This window comes from Bactrocera dorsalis, chromosome 3, assembly GCF_023373825.1.
Source record: "Bactrocera dorsalis isolate Fly_Bdor chromosome 3, ASM2337382v1, whole genome shotgun sequence".
In the NCBI taxonomy this organism is placed as follows: Eukaryota; Metazoa; Arthropoda; class Insecta; order Diptera; family Tephritidae; genus Bactrocera; species Bactrocera dorsalis.
The window spans coordinates 88361687-88383891 of NC_064305.1; the positions used below are offsets into that span (position 1 = coordinate 88361687).

At 35.7% G+C, this 22205-nt stretch overlaps 4 protein-coding genes and 3 non-coding genes across 8 annotated transcripts; 1 reads left to right on the top strand and 6 right to left on the bottom strand.

Annotated features, from left to right (window-relative positions):
• Positions 1-3: 3 nt before the first annotated feature.
• Positions 4-10369, bottom strand: LOC105229399 (uncharacterized). Its single transcript, XM_011209669.4, has 2 exons — positions 9389-10369; positions 4-755 (listed from the first exon to the last, which is right to left on the bottom strand). The coding sequence occupies exon 1, from the start codon at positions 10177-10179 to the stop codon at positions 9397-9399; it is 783 nt and encodes a 260-aa protein (XP_011207971.2). The 5' UTR covers positions 10180-10369; the 3' UTR covers positions 4-755; positions 9389-9396.
• On the top strand, positions 4998-7764 carry LOC105229398 (zinc finger protein GLIS2 homolog). Its single transcript, XM_011209668.4, has 2 exons — positions 4998-6108; positions 6501-7764. Exons 1-2 carry the CDS (start codon positions 5597-5599, stop codon positions 7372-7374), a joined length of 1386 nt encoding a protein of 461 aa, XP_011207970.2. The 5' UTR covers positions 4998-5596; the 3' UTR covers positions 7375-7764.
• A 124-nt stretch (positions 10370-10493) lies between the features above and the next one.
• Positions 10494-14367, bottom strand: LOC105229397 (RING finger protein B). Of its 2 annotated transcripts, XM_011209667.4 has the most exons (5): positions 14033-14367; positions 13867-13976; positions 11897-13801; positions 11668-11807; positions 10494-11607 (listed from the first exon to the last, which is right to left on the bottom strand). In XM_011209667.4, exons 2-5 carry the CDS (start codon positions 13932-13934, stop codon positions 11432-11434), a joined length of 2289 nt encoding a protein of 762 aa, XP_011207969.1. In that variant the 5' UTR covers positions 13935-13976; positions 14033-14367; the 3' UTR covers positions 10494-11431. The 2 variants fall into 2 exon arrangements, with proteins under 2 accessions (XP_011207969.1, XP_011207968.1); XM_011209666.4 differs by having other exon boundaries at positions 13867-14367.
• Positions 14368-14784: 417 nt separating this feature from the next.
• Positions 14785-14856, bottom strand: Trnat-ugu (transfer RNA threonine (anticodon UGU)). Its single transcript has one exon. It is a non-coding gene; the product is annotated as a tRNA-Thr (tRNA).
• Positions 14857-16056: 1200 nt separating this feature from the next.
• On the bottom strand, positions 16057-16128 carry Trnat-ugu (transfer RNA threonine (anticodon UGU)). The gene has a single exon. It is a non-coding gene; the product is annotated as a tRNA-Thr (tRNA).
• A 367-nt stretch (positions 16129-16495) lies between these two features.
• Trnat-ugu (transfer RNA threonine (anticodon UGU)) lies at positions 16496-16567 on the bottom strand. The gene has a single exon. It is a non-coding gene; the product is annotated as a tRNA-Thr (tRNA).
• Positions 16568-17490: 923 nt separating this feature from the next.
• LOC105229396 (DCN1-like protein 3) lies at positions 17491-21798 on the bottom strand. The gene is made up of 4 exons (XM_011209664.4): positions 20783-21798; positions 20431-20565; positions 20035-20365; positions 17491-19959 (listed from the first exon to the last, which is right to left on the bottom strand). The coding sequence occupies exons 1-4, from the start codon at positions 20877-20879 to the stop codon at positions 19455-19457; spliced, it is 1068 nt and encodes a 355-aa protein (XP_011207966.2). The 5' UTR covers positions 20880-21798; the 3' UTR covers positions 17491-19454.
• Between the last annotated feature and the right edge of the window lie 407 nt (positions 21799-22205).

Here is a 22205-nt window from a genome sequence, read left to right on the forward strand (position 1 = left end):
CCGTGCGATTCTGTAACGTGAGACAGTCTCAAGTCTCTAAATTTGAGATTTTGAGTTAGAGACAATTTTTGAGACTTGAGATGATTTTGCTATTCTGTAAGTGACAGTCTCAAAATCTATTACATTTCATTATTCAGAGATGTTTTTACACTTGAATGAAAATAAATATGTCGATAACATATATTAATTTTTCTATAACATTGTCAAAAAACATATTTATCAATAAAAATGAAAATATATGTTGACTTTGTTTCATAATATTTACGAAATTTATGTAAAATTTATTCATTTTTAACTTTTTCGTGTTTGAGTTGCTTACAAAATATAAAAATACGACAATCGATTAATATCTATGATGATCTCTATTCAGTATATTCAAAATGGCAGACAAGAGCTCTTTTTAGTTTTGTGACCGGCTAACTACCAGGTCTCAATATTTTGAGACTAACGCTAGAGACTGTTTAGTGAATAGTAACTAGTCTCAAATTGAGACTTTGCCTCAAAATGTCTCAAATAGAGACTAGAGACTGGTTACAGAATCCCGCTATTAGTATGGTAAAAATGATGGACACGGCGGCAGCTGAAGTGTACTTTTTCATAATATAACAGTTTCGAGTACATATTGGAAACAAGATAGACTGGTCCATTTGCAGAACGGTTTATTGTATGTACATTGGACGTACATACAAGTACTTTTATATTTATTTATACCCGCTAATCACACTTTGGCACACATGCAGTGATGGGGTGGACATCTGAAATTTTTTATTAACAACATTATTAATAATATAAATTAGTATTAGTATATATGTACATATGTATGTTTATGTTTCAGACGTGGTCTGACAGTATTAGGCCGACATTTTCAAACGAGCTGAGCGCTTTAAGAAAAACAGGAAATAATTTGAAATGGTTTAGGTTTGGTATATAATTGCTAGGGTTCGAACACACGATAATTATACTCATGGGTTACAAGCAATACCGAATCCCCATAGGGTACTAAAGCATATCGATAGATTCCCTTTCAAGTGGGGCATTGGTCAGACTAGATCAGCGCTGTTTCCGCGTGTTAATATTTAGAATTGAATTTTTTGTACTATTTGTTACTCTTTATTGGTTTGTCAACACAGAAGCGAGCTTTATTAAGGGTGTTGGCTATTATGATTGCAATAAAGAATGTGTGGGATCGAACAGTGCTTGGAGCTCACAATATGAATATGCCTATGTAGTGGCGTAGGCGATATCAGAGAGACACAGGCGCAATTGGACTTTGTCCGTCTGGGCAATCTCATGCTTTTAAATGACAAACACTGACATAGCATTTGAGTGGCTGACAGGCAACGCGTCTCACCACTCTTGTCCCACTTTGTTGGATTCCAACTCAATTGGACTATGGCACGAAGATGACATTACAACAGCTGCGCAACATTCTGCAAAGCCAGCACAAGTGATAACACGCAGACAGATGCGAGTCCTTGATACTCACAAAGTTCATGCGAAAATAACAGTAAAAAAAAATTCACACAGCCATAGTAGTAGCACCGCAGGCGCCATACATACCAATATCAACATACAATAAGTCATAAATGTACACGACGATCAGGCACTGCGGCCCGCCACATCACATGTTCACTTCAACTTCTCTATGCATGGAAATGACAGACATACATATGTATGTACATTCCCGTATATACATACATATGTATGTCTGTGAGCATGTGCGCTTGTCTTATCATTGTATTGGGTAATACCACCAGCAGCGGCGACGGTCTGTTGCGGCGTGAACGTTCGCTAATCACAATGGTATACGACTAGCCAACTTAATCGTCTCAATACCCGCCAACACTCACAACAACAACATGTCTCGCTCCATACATACATATGTATGTATACTAATTGGACTGTAGTTATCGCTTGACTGAAGTGCCGGCCATTAAATCTATTGGGATCGCTCACTTCTAATCAGCACACCAACGAACTACTTCGAACTAGTATGAGTGCCTGTCTGAGTGCTTCTCGTATTTATAGCACACACTTGTACGAATTGTACTTTGCGCTAAGTTTGTTGCAAATCGGTCTCCATACAACATTATTTTAGATATATAAGTATATGTCGCGATTTTATTGTGGGATTATGCATGAAGTGGGTGTTTGATGAAGCTATACAGAAATGCTTTCTGACGCAATTCTCTAGAAATTACCTTTACTACATACATATGCATGCACATACACAAATTCATATGTATTTTGCTATGCGATCCGTTCTAGAACAGAATTTTTATGAGCTTGAAAGTCTAGACTGATTTTCAACCTTGATTAACATCAAACTGGCTTTGGATCCAGTCTTATGAATATGCTTAATGCAGTTTGGTCAGTACCATTGGTCGGTAACAGTGCTTGGTCTGTCAGAATGATGGAAGGTATTATCAAAGACCCTGTCTGTCTGTCTGTCTTTATATACGCGACTAGTCCCTCAGTTTTTGAAATATGATCTGAAATTTTGCACACCATACACCGCCGGAATACTATAGTACATACATACATATATGGCTCCGATACAAACTGAATGAATTAGTTCTTGTATGAAAAACGTGTGCATTTGAGGAGATATCTTCACGAAATTTGACATGCAAATGTTCAAACTGTTCTATCAAATTTAGATCCTTGTATGGAAAACTTTCTTATGTGAAGGGTATTACAGCTTCCGTACAACCGAAATGAACGTTTTTTCTTAATTTTATTTAATTTCTGTTATTGTCTTTGCTTCTTTTATTTGTGAAATGTTGGCACGTGTGTAGCATCCAAACGAAAATGGGGATTTTAATATGATTATTGACGAATCACCCATTCATTGGCTGAGCTCGTTGTTTCGGGTTTTTATTTTTATTTAAACCATAATAATACTCGTACCATCGTTCATGTCATGCTTCCAAGCAAATTAGCAGTTGAGTATGTAAATACAAGTATAAGTATTTATCAGCTGGGGGCTATTATCAGCGCGATCGAAGCAAAGTTCAACTGAAGCCTCAGATCCGACAGCTGACGACGCAATTCTTAAGAACCGGTTACAGCCGGTTGTCCGATCCGAAATTAAATGCATATACACGTACATACATATGTATGTATGTTGGCTGTAAATACTCATCAAGTACAAATTTTTGTAATCTAAAGGTTTTGTAATTTAAAGTAATATGTTGGCGATTTCGAAAATGTATTAATGGGAAGTCGCAGTGTCATTTATTTTAAATAATTGTAAATACAAACGTTCCGCTTTTAATCGGTAAATGTGCCGCGGTTGCCGCAGGGCAAAAGGTTAGTTTATTTTCTGAGATGTCTATGATTGGACTGTTTAATTCAATTTAAAATTTCATGAATAAACTATTTCGAACATTTTCTGAATTTCGTAAAACTGAAAGTAAGCAAACCCTAAATTGGTTCAAATAACGGTTTTTTAAATTTCCGCATTTAAATTAAGCCAACTGATATTTTTGAAAGACTATATAAAAAAAATATAAGCATTAAATTTATATGGCACTAAACCAGAGGCCACCAATGCTTTTGCTGACTAGAAGTTGCTGAATTATTCAGCGAAAATAGTTATATAAATACCAACAGTTTTATGGGTTAACGAAAATAGACCTACCAACTGGTATTATACTAATTACTCTATTATATTTATATATAACAATATGATAAACTCAAGTTGAGGCACTGGGCTCATAAAATATATAGCAAGTCAAATGCGAAAATCTTGTTATCTAAAATAAAGCAACTGATATCTTGCTAAGTAATTAAAACCGAAATCAAAGAAATATATGTAAATATGTACTTAAGTTGAACGTTAGAGTTGAGAAAGGCTATATCGCAAGCAGCCCACACCTGTTACGTAGAACGATAGCAGCAGTGGGAAGAAAGTGAGAACTGTAAATACATATTTATGTATACATATGTATGTGTACATATGACATATTTCTGCACATGGACGTATGTATCTACATACTTATATTGCCGATTTCACAAAGAGAGCAATAGGACTTCGTTGTCGTGAATCATAGTTGCGTTGTAGAGCATCGCACAATAACGAATTTCTATGTCCACATTCGTTAAATAAACGAAACGACGCGACACATTAAAACGCCAATAGCAATAACGGCTCCCTCACTGCCGATGTTTACTTCCTACGATCTAGTACTCTGAACTTTCAGCACCACAACCAAGAATTAACACAAGCGTATGATAAGGCTTTTAGGTTGGTCCGCAGCGATTTGCTGAGCGGCTCCGCTCGTGTTTCTCCAACAGAGCAAATGAGAAAAAGTTATGCATTACTCGTATCAATAAACAAGCGGCCGACATATCATGAGGTATGCGAAATGCCAATTTTTATGACCGGTATTTGTTTCTGTAGATAGACCGTCTGGGTGGTTATTGTGATATGGCAGTGTATTGTTTTTCTTACTAGTTGGTAAATTTCAAGACCATTGGCGTCACCACGCATTGCGACTAGTGGAAAATTGTGGACATGTTGATGTGTTATCAGGGATCAGCAGACACCAGACTTACCAAACACATGCGAAGCAACATATTGTTGCGATAAATTTATACCTTAGCCTTTTTGTAGCTCTTTCTATATCTAATCATTTTTCATCTCGACCAAGTACTTGAAAAGGCATCCTCAAACATGTTAACTATGTAAATGAAACCACTTAGAAAAAAATGATTGACTTCAGCGACAGTGTAACGGAAATTCGACAGTCTGGTTAGATATAAAATGGCAAATTAGTCAGTCACTCAAGTGTCATTTAGCCACGCTAAGCTAGTCGCTTAACTTGAATTGTAGCTAGAAGTGAAGTCTGAGATCCCCTAGTGAAAGCGGCGCTAATAATCAAAGAATAGCAGGCAGCAACAACAACAACACCGTCAGTGACAGTTATATTTATTTATTTACTCTTGGCCTCACGTAGCGCGATAACGAACAACGGCGATTGCACATGCGTAATAATACAAACGTTTGCACAGCTAAATTTGGCCGTTACACGAGCAACCGCCAAACGCCAACCGCCAGCGGCCTGATAAGCATGCCCCACGATTCAGTGCGTGTACAGGTGAATTAGTTTTGAGCAGTATACATTGGCGGGTGCGTGAAATCAACCACTTTCCTTGCGCTGATGGAAGCTCGAATGGGTTTTCGCACAGCTATGCCAGTTAAAAATAGCCACTCACCCCACCTAATTTAGACTGTCTGCCTGATAGCCGTTGATCAAACCTTTCGCGCACCCCCGCTCGCCTGTCTGCATTCATAATACACTACGTAAATACTCTATAACTACTCGTTCAGTATATGGAAGGTGGCTGATAAGATGTGTGCTTCTTATCGCACACGCTTGTGCCTACCCATATATGAGAGTGTTCGCTAACAAACGCACTCAGTTGTCGTTAATTCGCTCTAGACAACGGTTCTAAACACAAAAAAAAAGCTAAAATAAAAAAACTGAAAGTTTAAGATTCCAAATAGCCAAAAGTTGACCGTTAAAAAAAAACAAAAAAAAAAGTACTAACTATTTACTAAATAAATAAAAACTATAAAATCTGCTACGCAATGGCAGTACAAAATTCTAAATTTCTTAGCAGTAGTTTCAACTCTGCCTTTGTGCCAACTAGTGCTTATTATCAACACTTAAGCGCCGCCTCGGTCGCTTTAGCCGCCTATGAAGGCTGGAGTCACTTGGATTTATTGTCACCACAACTATCACAATCATCGCCAAAGTCTATTGATGAGGCGCTGCAAATGCATCATTTAAGATTTCCTACGCCTCCAATAACACCACCATATAATAAGAATACACATAAATTACCAGCCAGTACACAAACACCCAGCATACGCACACAATCGGTCATTATGAAAATCGGAGAAGACCATTTGGATAGTAATATGCCACCAACACCAGAACATGTCGACGATATGGCAGTGGACATAGTTGGTTTGGAGGACACCGCATTAAGCCCAGAAATACATCGTCAAGCGATGACAATGAACACGTCCACAACTAGCAGCGCTAGTTCGACACCAAAACGAAGTGAATACGTCTGCGAATGGATTGATTGCGGCAGGTGAGTTGTAATCCAACAAAAAACAATAAAATAATCATTATTGGTTTTATTGCGCCTTCTTATGGCATTAAACCACTTCCTAAACTGATAAGATTCGTCATTGTACCTCATAAAAAAATATAACACCTCAAAATTCGCTGCGACACATTTACACACTCATATACATTTATATGTATACATACAAGTATATTAGATTAATAAAGAACCACTACCAAGAAACAATAAAAAATTAAAGTTAACCAATTTTTGTTATGACTCGCCTGTATATAAGTAGCACGTCACATTTTCTTTCTGATTTCGTCATCCCCTCACCCTTCAAACATACTGCATACTTTTGGAAATCTATAGGCATTGCTTTTATTTACAACAACTACGTTTTGTTTAAATTGCAGAGATCACAGCAGCCTCGAATCATTGGCCGCCCATGTAACCAAAGTACATGCCGTAGCTTCACCAGCCGATGGTTTATACTATTGCCGTTGGCAGGGATGTACACGACTGCGCGGATTCTCAGCACGTTATAAGATGCTGGTACATGCCCGCACTCACACTAAGGAGAAACCTCACCAATGCCATCTCTGCATAAAGAGTTTCTCACGTGCAGAGAATCTTAAGATTCATATTCGTTCGCATTCCGGCGAGAAACCATACCTATGTACTTATGAAGGTTGCAACAAGGCCTATTCCAACTCTTCGGATCGGTTCAAACATACTCGCACTCACGCTATGGATAAACCCTATATGTGTAAAGTACCCGGTTGTCAAAAACGTTACACGGATCCCTCATCATTACGTAAACACGTGAAAACTTTCAAACATGCTGTACAATTGATTGGCACCGCCGCTATTACCCCCGTTCAGAATCCCATTATTGATACAGAAACAGCAGCAACACACGGTACTCTACAAACTCACATGCCCAGCACAATTACATCTTCAACTCTGAACGCTGTTATATTGGGTAGAAATCATCATATACATGATGATCACTATGCGAAAGGTTACAGCGACGCCGCAATACCAGTTTGTCAGCTCTGCGTGCCGCCACCACCACCACCTCACTACTATCTTAATGCTATGGAGGAGGATGTTTGCAATATCAAGCCGGCTCAGCTCGATTATTATTACGCCGCAACAAGTCAATTATCGGCAGGCAGCAGTACTGGATCCAGTCATGGTTGGAATTCCAATGCACGTGGCGTTGAGAGTCCTGTACGAACTATGGAAACGGAAACACCCCTAGATTTGCGGGTTAATCGCAGTTAAATAACAAAACTAGTAATAACATTTAGGCGCATTAATATTTATTCTAGACTTCTAAGCGGAATGACTAGTTGAGAATCAGTTGTGGTCTCTAGTCGAAATGGTAGAATAGTATGGTCGGAAATGTTATGTGAAAAATTTGAAATAAGAACTAAACAGTGACAACTCTAGTCTACTTAATTATTTAAAATTGCTTATTAGATATGTATGTCTGTAGGGACATATGTATGTATATGAACTACTTCAACTATTGAAGAGGTTGATTTCTTAAGTGCAAATAAGATAAAGTTTATTAATCGTAAACTTGTACAATTGTTGTTAAATATGTTTTTGCCAAGACTGCTTTATATTAGAAACAAAATAAATTAATGAAAGAACTTCTTAAGAATTATTTACATCCCGAAACGTTTTATTTGGAATGGTCGATTTTGCGCGCAGGCATTTTCACACTCTTACAACATGTTCCTACAGGATATAATAGTTTTATTCACCTAATGATTGACGGATGACGAGACGAGTTGAATCCTGGTGACTGTTTCTCTCCGTACGAATCACTTAAGCACCGATAACTACCAACCGACACTTGGGCCTCCCGTTAGATGACGTCGACGACAACCTAGATAATTAACACTTACCGATCCAAAAGGGGGTAGGTCGCCGAAAAAACAGCCCTTGGACGGATAAAATCCGGGTCTTTCCTTAACTACGTCGACGACATCGTACAGTACGTCGACCGGACTTCGGACGCAACAAACTTCCGACAGGTACTGACCGCCATTCACAGTGAAGCTATCAACACCTTCACCGACTCCCTTCCGGTGAATGACGTTCTTGGAGTCAAACCACCACCCATCGTAGACGAAGAGCTCTAGTTGCGCGAGAAACGCGAGTGACCCTAGCACAGCTTCCGCATGACACTGGCCACCTCTTTGCATGCCCTGCCAACCCTACTCATCTAACACCCCTTTCCCTTTGGTCCGAGCACGTCGAAACAGCACGTTTCCTGGGCCTCCCGCTAGATGACGTCGACGACAACATGGATAACCCTTACCATCCTAAGGGGGATTAATAAACCGTTACAACAACAACAACAACCTAGATAATCCTTATTATCCTAACGGGGGATAGATAACCGTTAGAACAACCAACCGACACTGTCAAAATTGATAAATCAATAATTAAATGCAACAAAAACATAACCATTTATTCTCAAGATCACAAAAGAAAGTTTTATTAGAGCCGAGTTATCAAATTTGCGGATGAGCGTGGCACCGCCCACATTTAGGAGAAAAGCCTTATCTCGCGATCTACTCAACCGAAATCAATCACATAAAATAGTTACATTATATAAAGGGGCTCAATCGAACTACAACCACACCTACTTCCCATATGCCATAGTTCTATATTCCATATGACTCTTTCTTTTTCCACTGCATAAAACAAACACTAATCAATGTATCAGGATTTAATGAATAAGATAAGTCTGAATGTCAAAAATGGGCTGAATCCGGTTAATACTTTCCTTAGCCCCGCAATATATGGATTTTCGAACTTTGGGGTGACTTTATGTCAATATGTAAGTTAATTCAATAAAATGAGTGAGCGTGTTTTATTAATAACTATGTATGTTATGTATCTTTGTGCTTAAAATCGTTCAAATTTGACTGAATATACATAGATTGGAGATCGTATATGAAGTACCTTAATGAAATCCAAGGAGCATTTATAAGTAAATAGTATGTGTTATTGGTAAAAATAGATAAATTCGGGTCGATACTTCCCCAACTCTTATATTTCAATATACATATTTCTGAAAAAATTTCTCCGACTTAGATTTTGCATGTTAAAAGAATAGAAAAATTAAGCTACATACATACATCATTAACAAACACAGATCATCATGGTACATATGTATGTATGTATAAATATTTATAGTGGCCGCCGTTTTCTTAAAGCATTACACACTTTGTTTTGGTGTAATAATAATATTAGCATATTAAAAACTAATGTAACTTACATAATTGATTATTGCTTCTTAACAACATAGAAGGAATTGTCTCTTATCTCTACTGCCATTCCATTAAGTGTCCGTTCACCATTGCTAGCAAGTTGCAGCTGCAACCTGTATTCAACTTTTATATTTGCCTGCATAGATCGCCCAAGAATATTACCATCAACATCACTTAATTTCTTTGCGCCAAGATAGTTTGTATTAATAGTGTATGCGCAGCAAATACCATGACGCTCGCATAAGCTACGAAGACGTTCTACATTACGCATGTAGTGTGTTTGCATACGAATTCGACGCTCGTAAGTGTCCAACCAATAGAAAGCATCTAAACCATCAATGACCACCAATGAGCAATCTGAATGCTTTACAAGTAGCCCATCAACTATTTCCAAAGCTGCTTTAAAATGTCTTGTATTATAGCAGTTTAATAAATGCATAGAATCAAAACATTTCTCAACCATCACCCGTAACTCAGCTGTTGTGTGTTGTTCACCAGAGGCAGCAACCAGACGAAGAATTTGTTGTTCAAAGAGTTCAGCATCAAATTTATGTCTTAAATCAATAAAAATTAAATCACAATTCCGACCGCCAAAGTAGGTTGGTGTAAGACAACGAGCCATTAGGCGCCACAGAAGCACACTTTTACCCGACTCAGACGCACCTGAAATTTCAATTAATGATCTCGCTTTGGGTGAATTCGCAGAAAATATCTCTGTATCAATGTCTTGAAGTGATGGACGCTGGTTTGCCATCTCCTCCACGCAACCTTCATAAGCATTAAATACTTGACAAGCCATTTTGCACTTTTCCACAATTAAATTAATATTGACCAAAATACTCAAAATATGCCCGCCAAACAGTAGTGACAGCAACAACAAAAACAACAACAATCATTAGGGTTTCAACTTCAGCCAAAAATAGCAGTAAACTATCACATAATTCGAAGATGTAATAGTAAGTTAAGCGCTTGATTTGCTACATATCGGACGAGAATGGCGAGTTAATGATATTAAATAAGATATTTCCATCATTCCAGATATGGGAAATGATGACGATAACCAGATGTGTCATTAGAGCTGAGTGCGATCTTTAAAATGTCAATACAACTTCATTATATTATAATCCTGTTATATGTATTTATTGTATGTATCTGCGTATTTCTCACACTATATTACCTTTACAATAAATTCTCTACGTGTACATTTGTTTTTGCTTTCTTTTAAGTAATATTTATTGCATTGTATGGTACTGTATTTGTATTGCATATACTGGACCCTTTGGGAATGTGTTTAATTAGTAATATTAATTACATAAAAACAAAAAACGTTGTACTTTAACAATTTCGAATAATCCGTATATACGTATGTATGTACATTTATACATAAACGTTGCAGAAAAATTATGATTACAAGATACTGACTGACTACATTTTACATACTAACTATAATCTATATAGATATAGGATATAGGTAAGTATTAGTACGTAGTATTTGACATCACAGCGAGTGCACCGCCATTCAATGGTAAGACTCGATATTTTATTTTTGACTGCACTTATGGGATAGATATATTCCTCCTTAAACTCAAGAAATAATTAATATATAAAAAACAGGAGTTTTACATTAAAGTTTTGAAAGCTTAGCACGAAACTACAAAAAATGGTAAGATGAATTGGAATTGGTCAAACTTCACGATACTTTTATCAAAAAATAAAATCATTACATAAAAGGAACAACTCAACAAATTTTTATACTTAAAACGCTATTTCATCAATTAAAGAGACTTAGAAGAGAGAATATTTTTGGAGCATACATTTGGGGATTCTTGTATTCTGATCCGATGGGATTGGAATGCACTCCTTTACTTGCATGTTTGTTATTTATATATTCACAAATTACTGCAATTAGTAGATTGAATTTTCCAAGGCTACTTAAAATGTATGCAATTAAATTAACATAACATCATCTATGTGTTGTAGATTAGTGACTATAGTAAAAAGATAGTGTTTTGAACACCATCACAAAACCTTTTTTCCCAATTTCTAGACAATTACGCACGAAAGAAACGTACCACACGCACAATATATTGACGACAAATAGGGCATTCGCTAAGCACTTTACCACAATTTGTGCAAGTGGCCATGTGCCCACATTCAAGTATGACACACTCGATTGGTGCGTCCATACATATCTTGCAAAGCTCATCGGTAGGTAATTTGTCGACAGCTGCCATTGAATTGAAAAAAATTAGTAACAAATATGTATATATCATAACAAAACTCTAACCTGGCGTCGACTTAAAGTTCTTCCATAGACGTTGAACGCGATCAAGCAATTCTTGCTTCTCGCAACAACCTTTGTAGTCCACTCGATTTAGCATCAAAATCTCTTTTAATTGTTTCACTGATAAAGCTTCGAGGTCATCACTAAACGAAAGTTTCAAATTTCAATATTCACAAATTAATTTTAATATGTATTACTAATTATAAGAACAATACGAACAGCATCAACTTACACACTTTCGAAGTCGTCTAGATTTATAAAACGCGCCGGTTGAACGTTATAATCGTTCGCCTCTGAAGTGGGACCTGCATATACATGAATGCCCTCATTATCGTCAAGCTGATATTCCCAGTGAGGCATGCCAGCCCCTTCCCAAAAATGGGGTTGTTGTGCTTGCGTTTGCCGTTGCTCGGGCGATTGCGCTAAATTTCTACCACTCAATGACGATCCCATCGTTTCTGTATCTGAACACTCCATCGACTTACTGCGCTGTTCGAGGTAACTGAGAAAATCTTGAAGCTCTTTTTTAATTTCTGTTTCTGATAGCTGAGCATTTTCCAGATGACGACGCATCTTTTCTACTTGTTTACGCAACGTTGCCTTGTGCTTTCCACATTTTTGGCAGCTACCCGCACGTTTGGTAGCGCCAACTTTTTTATCTTCATCAGTCTCAAGTGCATTATTGCTCAACTCGGCATCGTGTTCATGCAGAGTCATATCCGCATTATGTGCAATGTTATCGGTTGGTGAATCGTCCTCGCTAGTGTGCTGTTGACGTTGTCTATTAAGGTAGCTATCTGAACGGCGACGAGTTACTTTCTTTACGCGTTGTGGCACCGATGGTACAAGGGATTGCGCCTGGTCTTGCTGTAAAAATGGCAATGCCACTTGTAAATCGTTTGGCAAATTCGTTGCTATTGCATCATTATTAACGACATTACTGCTCGATGGGGTATCAGTGGTATTGCAAGCTAACAGAGTAGATTGTTCGACTACGGGATTTTCGGCGGTTTGCACCATGGTAGTTTCAAGAATTTGCCATTGCTCCATGTTGCTACTGTTAGTGTCAGTGGTTGCTTTACTCTCATCTGATATACCGCCAATTGCTCCCAGCTCTTCAAAGGACGATTGCGAAGACATCTCAGCACAATTTATATCAGCACTGGTCCTTGATTTGCTACCGACGTTTTCATCTGGTTCTGTATTTTTACGTGAATCCTTATTCGATGATAACTCCACTTCGTTATTACGCGCCAATGAGAGACCGCTAAATGTGGCTATTAGCTCGTCATCTGAGCATTCACAATCGGAATTTTCTTCACCAGCTTCCTGACGAGTCAATCCAGCGCGTTGACTGTTTGAAGTTGAAGCAAGTGGATGCTCTTCCGTCTCACCACGATCAATTGAGCTAATACTAATTTCCGGGCTTACAGAGGATTGACTACTACCTTTGGTAGTTACCGAAGAAGAGCTGCTACTCACCAAAGTTGGTGATCTAACTGAAACATTTGTTGTAACTGTTGATAGTGGAATAGTGAGTAGTGGTGATGATGTTGTTATGGTTGATTGTTCCGTGTGAGGGTTATTGTTAGATTGTTGTTGAAAACTAGCGTAAGTGGGTATTTCTCTAGTTGAAACTCTTGGCTGATCAAAAATATGTGTCGTTGTACTGTCTGTTGAACTTCGTTCTGATCGCGTTCGATCCCTCGTTTCACCTGATTCTTTTGGTGAACCTTTATTATCAAAGGAATTTAGAGAATCACTTATGTTTTCAGTAATACTTGTAAAAAAGTTTTGGCACGTCTGTTTCAAACTGTCAAATGAATTTGCTGATGCGTCGGTGTAGCTGCGAGCACTAGCATTGTCCGAGGCACCAGCAGCGGCATCAATTTGTTGTACATGCGTCAGCACCAACCCTACCAACTCATCTTTTTCAACACAACCAGTTGTTGAAACATGTTTCGATTGCAGATAAAAAATCAGATCCTTCGGCTTTAGCTGTAACAAATCCGTGCGGAGAAGAGGACGCTTAGCGAAAATAATGCATCGTCTGCACAACTGCACTCCCGAAGAAATATGTACATTATTGCTATTCCGACGTTTGGCCGTCGATAAGCAATTACTGCAGTAAAATCGCCTTTGATAAGAACAATAAAAAATTATCTGAAATTTAATTAAATTAAACAAAATTAGTGCACTTACTTGCAATCCGCACATATTCGTTTACGGCGGAACACCGTAAATTGTACATGACATGCTTCGCAGGGCATCACTGCTAAATATTTTTTTTTATATTGAGACCCTTCTAAAGACTGAAATTTAACCAAATTGAGTTATTTTTTCTCAATCAGTAGAAATCATTTATAACTTTGAAAGTTTTCAATTGCGAAATTGAAATGTTGCAAACGAATTCTGGACTTTCGCATTAGTCGTAAACCGTGAATCACTCCAATAATATGTGGCTGCGTCTGACACTGAAATCATTTTCAAGGTCTTATACATTAACTATATTCAGCTTGCTCCAATCTTGCCGACGATCGTTCAGATATATTATTTTAGAAAAAGAATCAATTGTATTTGCTGACATAAGCCAAAATCCTGAGTATATTTTCGCGTTTTCCGTTGATTTACTTCAGCTGCAAAAGTTTTCTTTGATTGTGTTGTTGATTGTTAATGAATTAATCGATAGAACTACTACGAGTAAAAATGACAAATGTCAAAGAAGTCGTGGAGACATGCCTTCTCTAAAAAATTGGCAAAATTTGTGGCAATAGCTGGAATATCAAAGATGTTGCCAGTATTTAAATACTAAATACATAAATAAACCAGCCATATATGTATGTATGCTATTTAATGCAAGCACAAATCTCAAAAAACATTTTTTTATGAAAAACAACAAATAGTAGAAAAAAATACATTGTATGTTTTAAAAACCGTTCAATGACATTTTTTTCATGTTTTATAAATCAATCAATAATCATAAATATTAAGAAATTTTATTATCAAAAATAATTCATTATTATAAATAAAATGACGCTACTTTAAATAAAATTAGTTATATATGCAAAAAATATTTTTTAGCCTGAACTTATTAAAAAATAATAAAATATATTGATTAATTGCCTCCTGTGAGGATTGAACTCACGACCCCTGGTTTACAAGACCAGTGCTCTGCCACTGAGCTAAAGAGGCAGATGTTCGGCGCTAAGCCAAATTGCATATATAAATCGAACAACATAAATGGGATCGGAAACTACAAATATTTTTCCTGCAATTGCAAAAAATTTTGCAGGACACTATGAAAGACTTGTGTTAGAGGATACAGGGAAAATCTCACCATACCAAAAGTTTTCACCACTCCATGAGGAAGCGCAGTTAGTTTCTTTTTTCTTGAAAAGATAAATTACTAATGTACTGCATATTTGCGTGAAATAAGAGCTTAGAAAAATTTCTCTCTGGAAACTGCTATTAGACATCATATTACTACTATGAGCAGAAAGTACTAAGACTTTGTTCATAATTTTAAAGTTCTTAACCTATTTTTTTTAAATATATGTCGGCCTCCTCTAAGTAATCCCTCTAGGCCCCAAATACAATTGCGCGAAAATTTCTTCCAATCCTCGAAACAATTGTTAAAGTCAATTTCTAGAATAGCCTTCAATTCGTGTAGCGATTCACATTTAATGTCTTCAATTGATTTAAAATCGCCAAAGCGGTCGTCTGAGTTTGCTAAATAGCCAAAAGTCACATGGAGGTAAATTAGACCAATACAGTGGTTCCGGAACGATATTGGTTGACAAATTGGGGTAAAACTCACGAAGAATCAATGCAGTATGCGACGAAGCATTATCATGGTGTAAAAACCAAGAGTTGTTAGCCCACAATTCCAGCCTCTTTTACGAATAGCTTCGCGCAAACGACGAATAACACTCAAATAGTATTCCTTGTGGACGTTTTGGCCCGTCTGAAAAAAATTGTAGTTCACCACATCTCGAGAATCGAAGAGAACTCTCAGCACAACCTCGATGTTTGACCTGGTTGAATGTGGTTTTTTTCGGCTTCGGCGTTTTCCATCATTCTGAACGTTTCGGCACCAGAAATTTGATTCCGCACACAAAATTTAGTGGAACTTGCTTTGCTGAATAATTTCACTCATCATTGAAATCGTCGAATGTACTTTTTGTACTTCAGAAAAACAAGCTACGCTAGTCATTATTTTGATGTGACATTTGGCACAATGGTCAGTGACAGTCATACCAATTGGAAAACAAAGATAAGATGACTTTGTTGTTCTGTCAAATAAAAAACCGAAAATAATTACGTCAAATAATTAGTATTTTTAATTATTTAAGATTATAGAAAAAAGAGGAGGGGAAAAAAATTTATTGTATTTGCCTCCTGTGAGGATTGAACTCACGACCCCTGGTTTACAAGACCAGTGCTCTGCCACTGAGCTAAAGAGGCACATAAAATTTAAAAGCCAATGTGCTTTCATAATACAGTGACCTTTAGAACAATGCTACCGTATGGATAAATTTTTAAAGAAGTTCTTTACTTAAGTGCAATTAAATTGTGCTCCCATTTATACTTTCAATATACTTCCATGCAATATACATAAGCCATATGTTAATTCTGCGATCACAAATTATATTAACACAATTTAAATAATAGAAGCAAAATAAACAGAATAGTTTGTTAACAAAAAAATTACCATTAATATTTTCCACAGACCTTTTAAATACATTCTTAATGTGTTCATTCTGTTTGTTTGAAAATTTAATTAATAGCAGGCAAAGTATTCTTGTGTTTGTATAAAAATAGTAGAATTTGTTGCCTCCTGTGAGGATTGAACTCACGACCCCTGGTTTACAAGACCAGTGCTCTGCCACTGAGCTAAAGAGGCGACAATTTAAATTCTGTCAAAGTCCTCATATCATCGCATAGTACAAAGTTTAACCTCTTCAAGTCTCCATATCGTGCAATTCAATTTTCATATTCATAGATGAATTAATTCATGACTAATAACTATTTCAAATTCCCACTTTCATTTTAAATCAAACTATTGTGTTCAGATCGGCCATACACATGCGTGTGTGTATGTATAAGTATATACTTTATTGTTAAGTTGCATCGTTTCGTTCACATTTTCTTATTTGTATATAAATTGTTTCGAGTTGCATTTGTTGTCTTTACGTTTGGAAGTATCTATAGTGTAATTTATCTAAATTAATAAATTCAAAGGGAGTGACTAAGCACACAATCGTAATTCAGTTTTGATAATTTGCGTTTTTAATTAACATTCCTAAAAAAACACTAGAAAACGCTATAATTTCATAGTTTCTCACACGAAATGCTTCCCAAACTAAATTTTTTACATTAACCTACAATGTGGATTGTTATTTTTATATTTAAGTCACAATTTGTTTGATACAAAGCAAAAAGTGTAGTCATATCTATGTACATACATACAGACACATAAGCATGTATATTAAAATAAGCTAAATATTTGGACAAAATCGTTGACAGCTACATACAATTTATATTCCTAGAAAATTTGACAATCAACCGTATCTACATACTTACATACTCATATGTATGTATCTATTTTATGAGTACTAAGTATTCTTCAATGGTTAGCCTATGTAAAAAATATGTATATAATTACTTATAATAAGTAATTATGGTTGTATGTATGTACAACAAAGTACATAATGCTAAATCAAGCTTACATTGGTTTTTAACAAATATTTAATTTTTACGAATTTTATAAAATGTCTACATTGGAGCTTAGTTTAAATATTTCGCTTTAAAGGGAGAACAGAAATATTTGAAGGTGTAAAAGATTACATTTTATTTTAGTTTTTTATTGCAGGAATATATAAGTACATACTTATGTATATAATTACTATATGAGTTTTAAGTCAAAATCAGCGCGTAAATACATATATAGGACTTATGTATATGTACATGTGTATATTAGAGTGACCGTTATTTTAACTCTTTATTTTCAATTTAAATTTAATTTAAACTAATTCATATTTCTTTTCCCGTGTGATTTTTTGATCTTTTGCAATACATTTTTATATACTAAACAAATAGATGTACAACTTTGAAAAAATGATATTTTACAACAACAATTCCGCTCTTCAAGAAGGGCATTACTGATTTTTTTTATAAAAATATTCCTTTAAAAATAATACACGGTTAAAATTATGTACCAATTGTATTCAAATGGTACACCATGTCGTATGAGCAACACAAATTGTATTCATCACTTGCATGAATGGTCACGTCATTTCATGAATATCTCTAACAGCGTATAACTTTTAAAGGTATGGTTTAAATTGAAAATAAAAAGCCTTTCTACATTGGATCTTTATATTTAGCGCAAAACTTAAAACACCAGTGGGCGTTTGCAAAAGAAAAAAACAATCAACTAGAGAAATAACGGTCACCCTAATTTGCGTATGCATAAGTATTCATAATATTTAATTTTGAACTATTTCTTAAATATTTTACAATAATTTTTTTCATTTACAAATAAATTTAGTTTCATACATACATATGTACAACTGTGACAATTTTTTTTACACTAGGCATCGAAGCGTCATCTCAATATTGAATTTAAAATAAAAATATTAAGAAATTTAAATTAAAGTAAAGAAAATTTAGTTAATTACAAATTTTAAAAGAAAAATATTAACTCCAGCAAATACATAGATATATTAATATGTATTTGGTTAAACGTAAGGCTTCAACGAATGTGTTAATTTTCGGTAACAAAACTACAATGCTGCAACTCAATTAGAAGTATGCAGCCTAAAACTGTACGAGCAGAAAGCCACAGTAAATTGACCATAAAAAATATTATTTCGGCATTTTTATTCATAAATAAGGATGCGATACATCAATGAATGGTATGTATTGTCTTATCATAATTATGGAACTAGGTATGTATGTATATGTGGTGCATAGAATCATGTTAATGGAGAAACAAATGTATCGTGCAACTAATAATTTAATGTTACAGTTTCATCAAACAAATATACAGCGTGAATTTCAAATAATGTATGTATGTATGTATGCATGTATAAATGTAGGCATAAATAATTATTAATTTGGCAACATTATGCTAATAAACACACGGTTATGCAATTCAATAAAAGGTTGAACGGAAGGACACCAGGTAATATCGTTCGTGAGGCACGTAATTTTTGTTACTACTGCTACCTTACAAATTACCTTTGTATATACATGCATAGTATATATTAGTATGTAACTCCCTCTTAACCCTAAGCTGAATAATAAATTGAATATTCGCATCAGTTGGGAATGTGCCACACTTAATCAAAAGGCGTTTGAAAATCAAGTAAACTTACACATATACAATATAAGTATATGTACTTGATTAGACAACAAAACGATTTAAAGATAAAATGCTTAACCTAACGCACCATGTTGCTCACTGGAAAAGCGTTATTCGTTTCGATTCAAGTCTAATGTGAATGAACATTAAATTTAATTAGCACAAAGCAAATAAGTCATTTATTTATTATATTATACTAATAATATTAATTGTAAAAAGGAGATCTTCGAATGAGCAGTGCGTTTCGCAACACAAACGCAAATGCAAATATCGTCTTCGAAATGCTTTGCGGCCAATTGTTTCCTTTTTCTAGCCTTTTGAGTTTTTGTAGAATTTTGTTTAGTTAATAAAAATAATAATAATAATGAAACTAGAACTTTTAAAATTCCTCGCGACATATCGTTCTACGAACAAATGTTTAATACTATAAGATATCATCGTTAGCGCTGCGAACACCCGTTGTTCCCGTTGAACCCGCCTTCCCTAATTGTGATTGATGCGACTGACGACTAAAATCATCATTGTTGTTGTCATCGTCAACGTAACCAGCCGCGACACATGCCTCTATTTGTGTGTCCTCTGCAGATTCCCCGACAACTCCCTTACTCGCACAATAACTGTCATCAGCTGCGCCTTCACTTTCGGTAATTTCCGTGAGCGTTGTCAGCCTTGAACGTTCGTAATCGACAAAATCATCAAATAAGCTCGGCCATGCTTCTGTATCGTCATAATTGTTGATATCACATTGTTCGGAGAAATTTAAGAACATATTCCACGTGTCTTTTGGAATACCACGTATGCTGGGGTGCTGCTCGAGGAAATGTATCCAATTACCGAGCAGTTCTGGCGTATGCACCGTGAATACCAATTTCCATAAACTGATGGCCATATCCAACGAGAGAATGCGCTGATCAGGCTCCAAACCAAAACTGAGAAAACAGATATATAAATATGTATAATATAATTATATTTATGTATATTGACATTTGTTTTTAGTAATTTACCGAAATGTGAAGCGATAGAGTTGTTTGAACATTTCTGTATCCTTTTTGAGCATTTCAATCGTTTGCTCCAGTCTTATTCGTACTGTTTCGATAGTATCTGCGCACATTTTGTGTAAACCTTCAATGAACTCCGATTTGGTAAATCGACACATTTGTGATGCATCTAGGCACCAGGCCAACACCAGTATGGCGAATTCATCAGGCTGGTATTTGAGGTCGTGACAGAGACGTTCAATACCCTCAGTGAGTATCATATCCTCTTCGGGATCTTTATATTCTTCGAAAAGCTGATTAAGCGTATTATCCGACACTTCAAGCGTTTCCTTTACGGCTAAAAAAATAACGTTTAAAACAAATTAAAATATTTTGCATTCAGCATAGTATTACTAATGGTACCTGTTGTTATTATATCACTCATGGTGGTGGCATTTCCATTAAGTAGAACCAAAGATTTCTTAAAACTACTTCGCTTAGTATCACAATTGTTTGCGTTCTTGAGTGGACTTCTGGGCGAGAGCAATTCATCCGTTTCTGAAGAGATTAAAACATATCAATTTTGTTTTTTTTTGTAGAAATTCATTAGGCCTAATTATAAACTGAAATTTTATGATATTTTTATAAGAAAAATCATTTGTTTATTTTTGAGTAAAGCATGTTTGTATTAATCAATTTTAACAATCAATGTCACATAACTTTTTTCAGATAAGTTTGTTTAATTAAAGTGTGATGGTTATAAGAAATTATTTACCTTCTATATGCGGTTTTTGGCAGGTGGGCGCTGTGGCCAAGGTCGGTGAACCCGAATTATCGGACGATGTCTGGAAGCAATGCAGGCAATTACCCATCGCAGTATTACGATAGTTAATTGTAAAATATGTGGTAAATAAATTACTAATTGCTTGCTTGACAGCTGCCCGATAATTTGCGACGGCCTATCGAAACAAAAGTTCTTGTAATTAAAAGCGCTAGTGTATGCAAACAAATCATTTAACAATTTTATAATAGTTAAATACTCGATTTGTGCATCATTGGCAGTAAAGATGAGCGACGAGGCAGTTTCTGATTTTTGATGGTTGTTTTTTAAAGTACATATGCATTGATAAACTATTTACTAATCTAGCAAGATCACTTAGATGGGCTGACTCATTACGGATTCTTCTGAAGCCCTGGTAAAACAACAGTCAGGCCTTGGAGACACCCAGCCTTGGTAAGCCGTTGCCAAATATGCGACACAAGGGTCGCGTATAGCAGACAATCTGTCTCAATGTCTTCTCACCAGTTTCGTTTGCTTTTTATTTTACACACCATTCGATTTCCATAACTTGGTGGTGACAGAGTAGAGATTGCGAAAAGTCACTATTGATGTTATTAATTTGCTTCTCAAAATGATATTGCTGCTGTTAGTGGTTATTATTGGCGCTGGTTGATACTCCTCCCCAATAGTAGAAAACAACAGCATCAGTGAAAATACTTATTTATATACTTATTTATCTGTGTATTTCTTTGCAGTTTTCCACTTCAGTTTTTGACATGACCCCACTGGGGGCACAGTGTTGCAATTAGGTAAAAGTACCAAATGAGATTTGTAGCAGAGCACGTAGTAATTTATAAAAATGTAAAAATCTCCGGTCTCTGGTAGATCAGCAATTTTTGGTAAACCAATATCTAGTATGATTGTATAGATTTTGAGCCAACTTAATTTATTATCTTTTTAATAGAAAACATAAATGTAAAAAATAACAATAGACTAAAATTGACAATTGAAAATACTTATTTTAGCAACTCAGCGTTAACCATTAGGTGACTTATTTTAGGAACTCAGCGTTAACCTTTAGCTGCCGCTGTCAAAATAGTAAAGTGCGTTATTTTGCCTTTCGGAGTAAATTTTATTTTTTCGACTCGTTTTCTTTTTTTTTGCGCTTAATTTGTTTGAGTAGCTTTGCGAAAATAAACGAAATTCATTCTTTTTAAATAAAACAACAAATTCTGTGTCTTTTGACATTGTTTGATGTATTTTTGTTTTCCTTATTGATTCCTGCCAGAGACCGTATAAAATTTACGTTCTCTGCTGATTTCTACTTTCAGTGCTGCCAAGCCAAATGTGAATTGTTTTTTAGCGACAACCGGAACCGAATTTTGTAAGATTGTTTGAAAGAGTACAGACACCTACC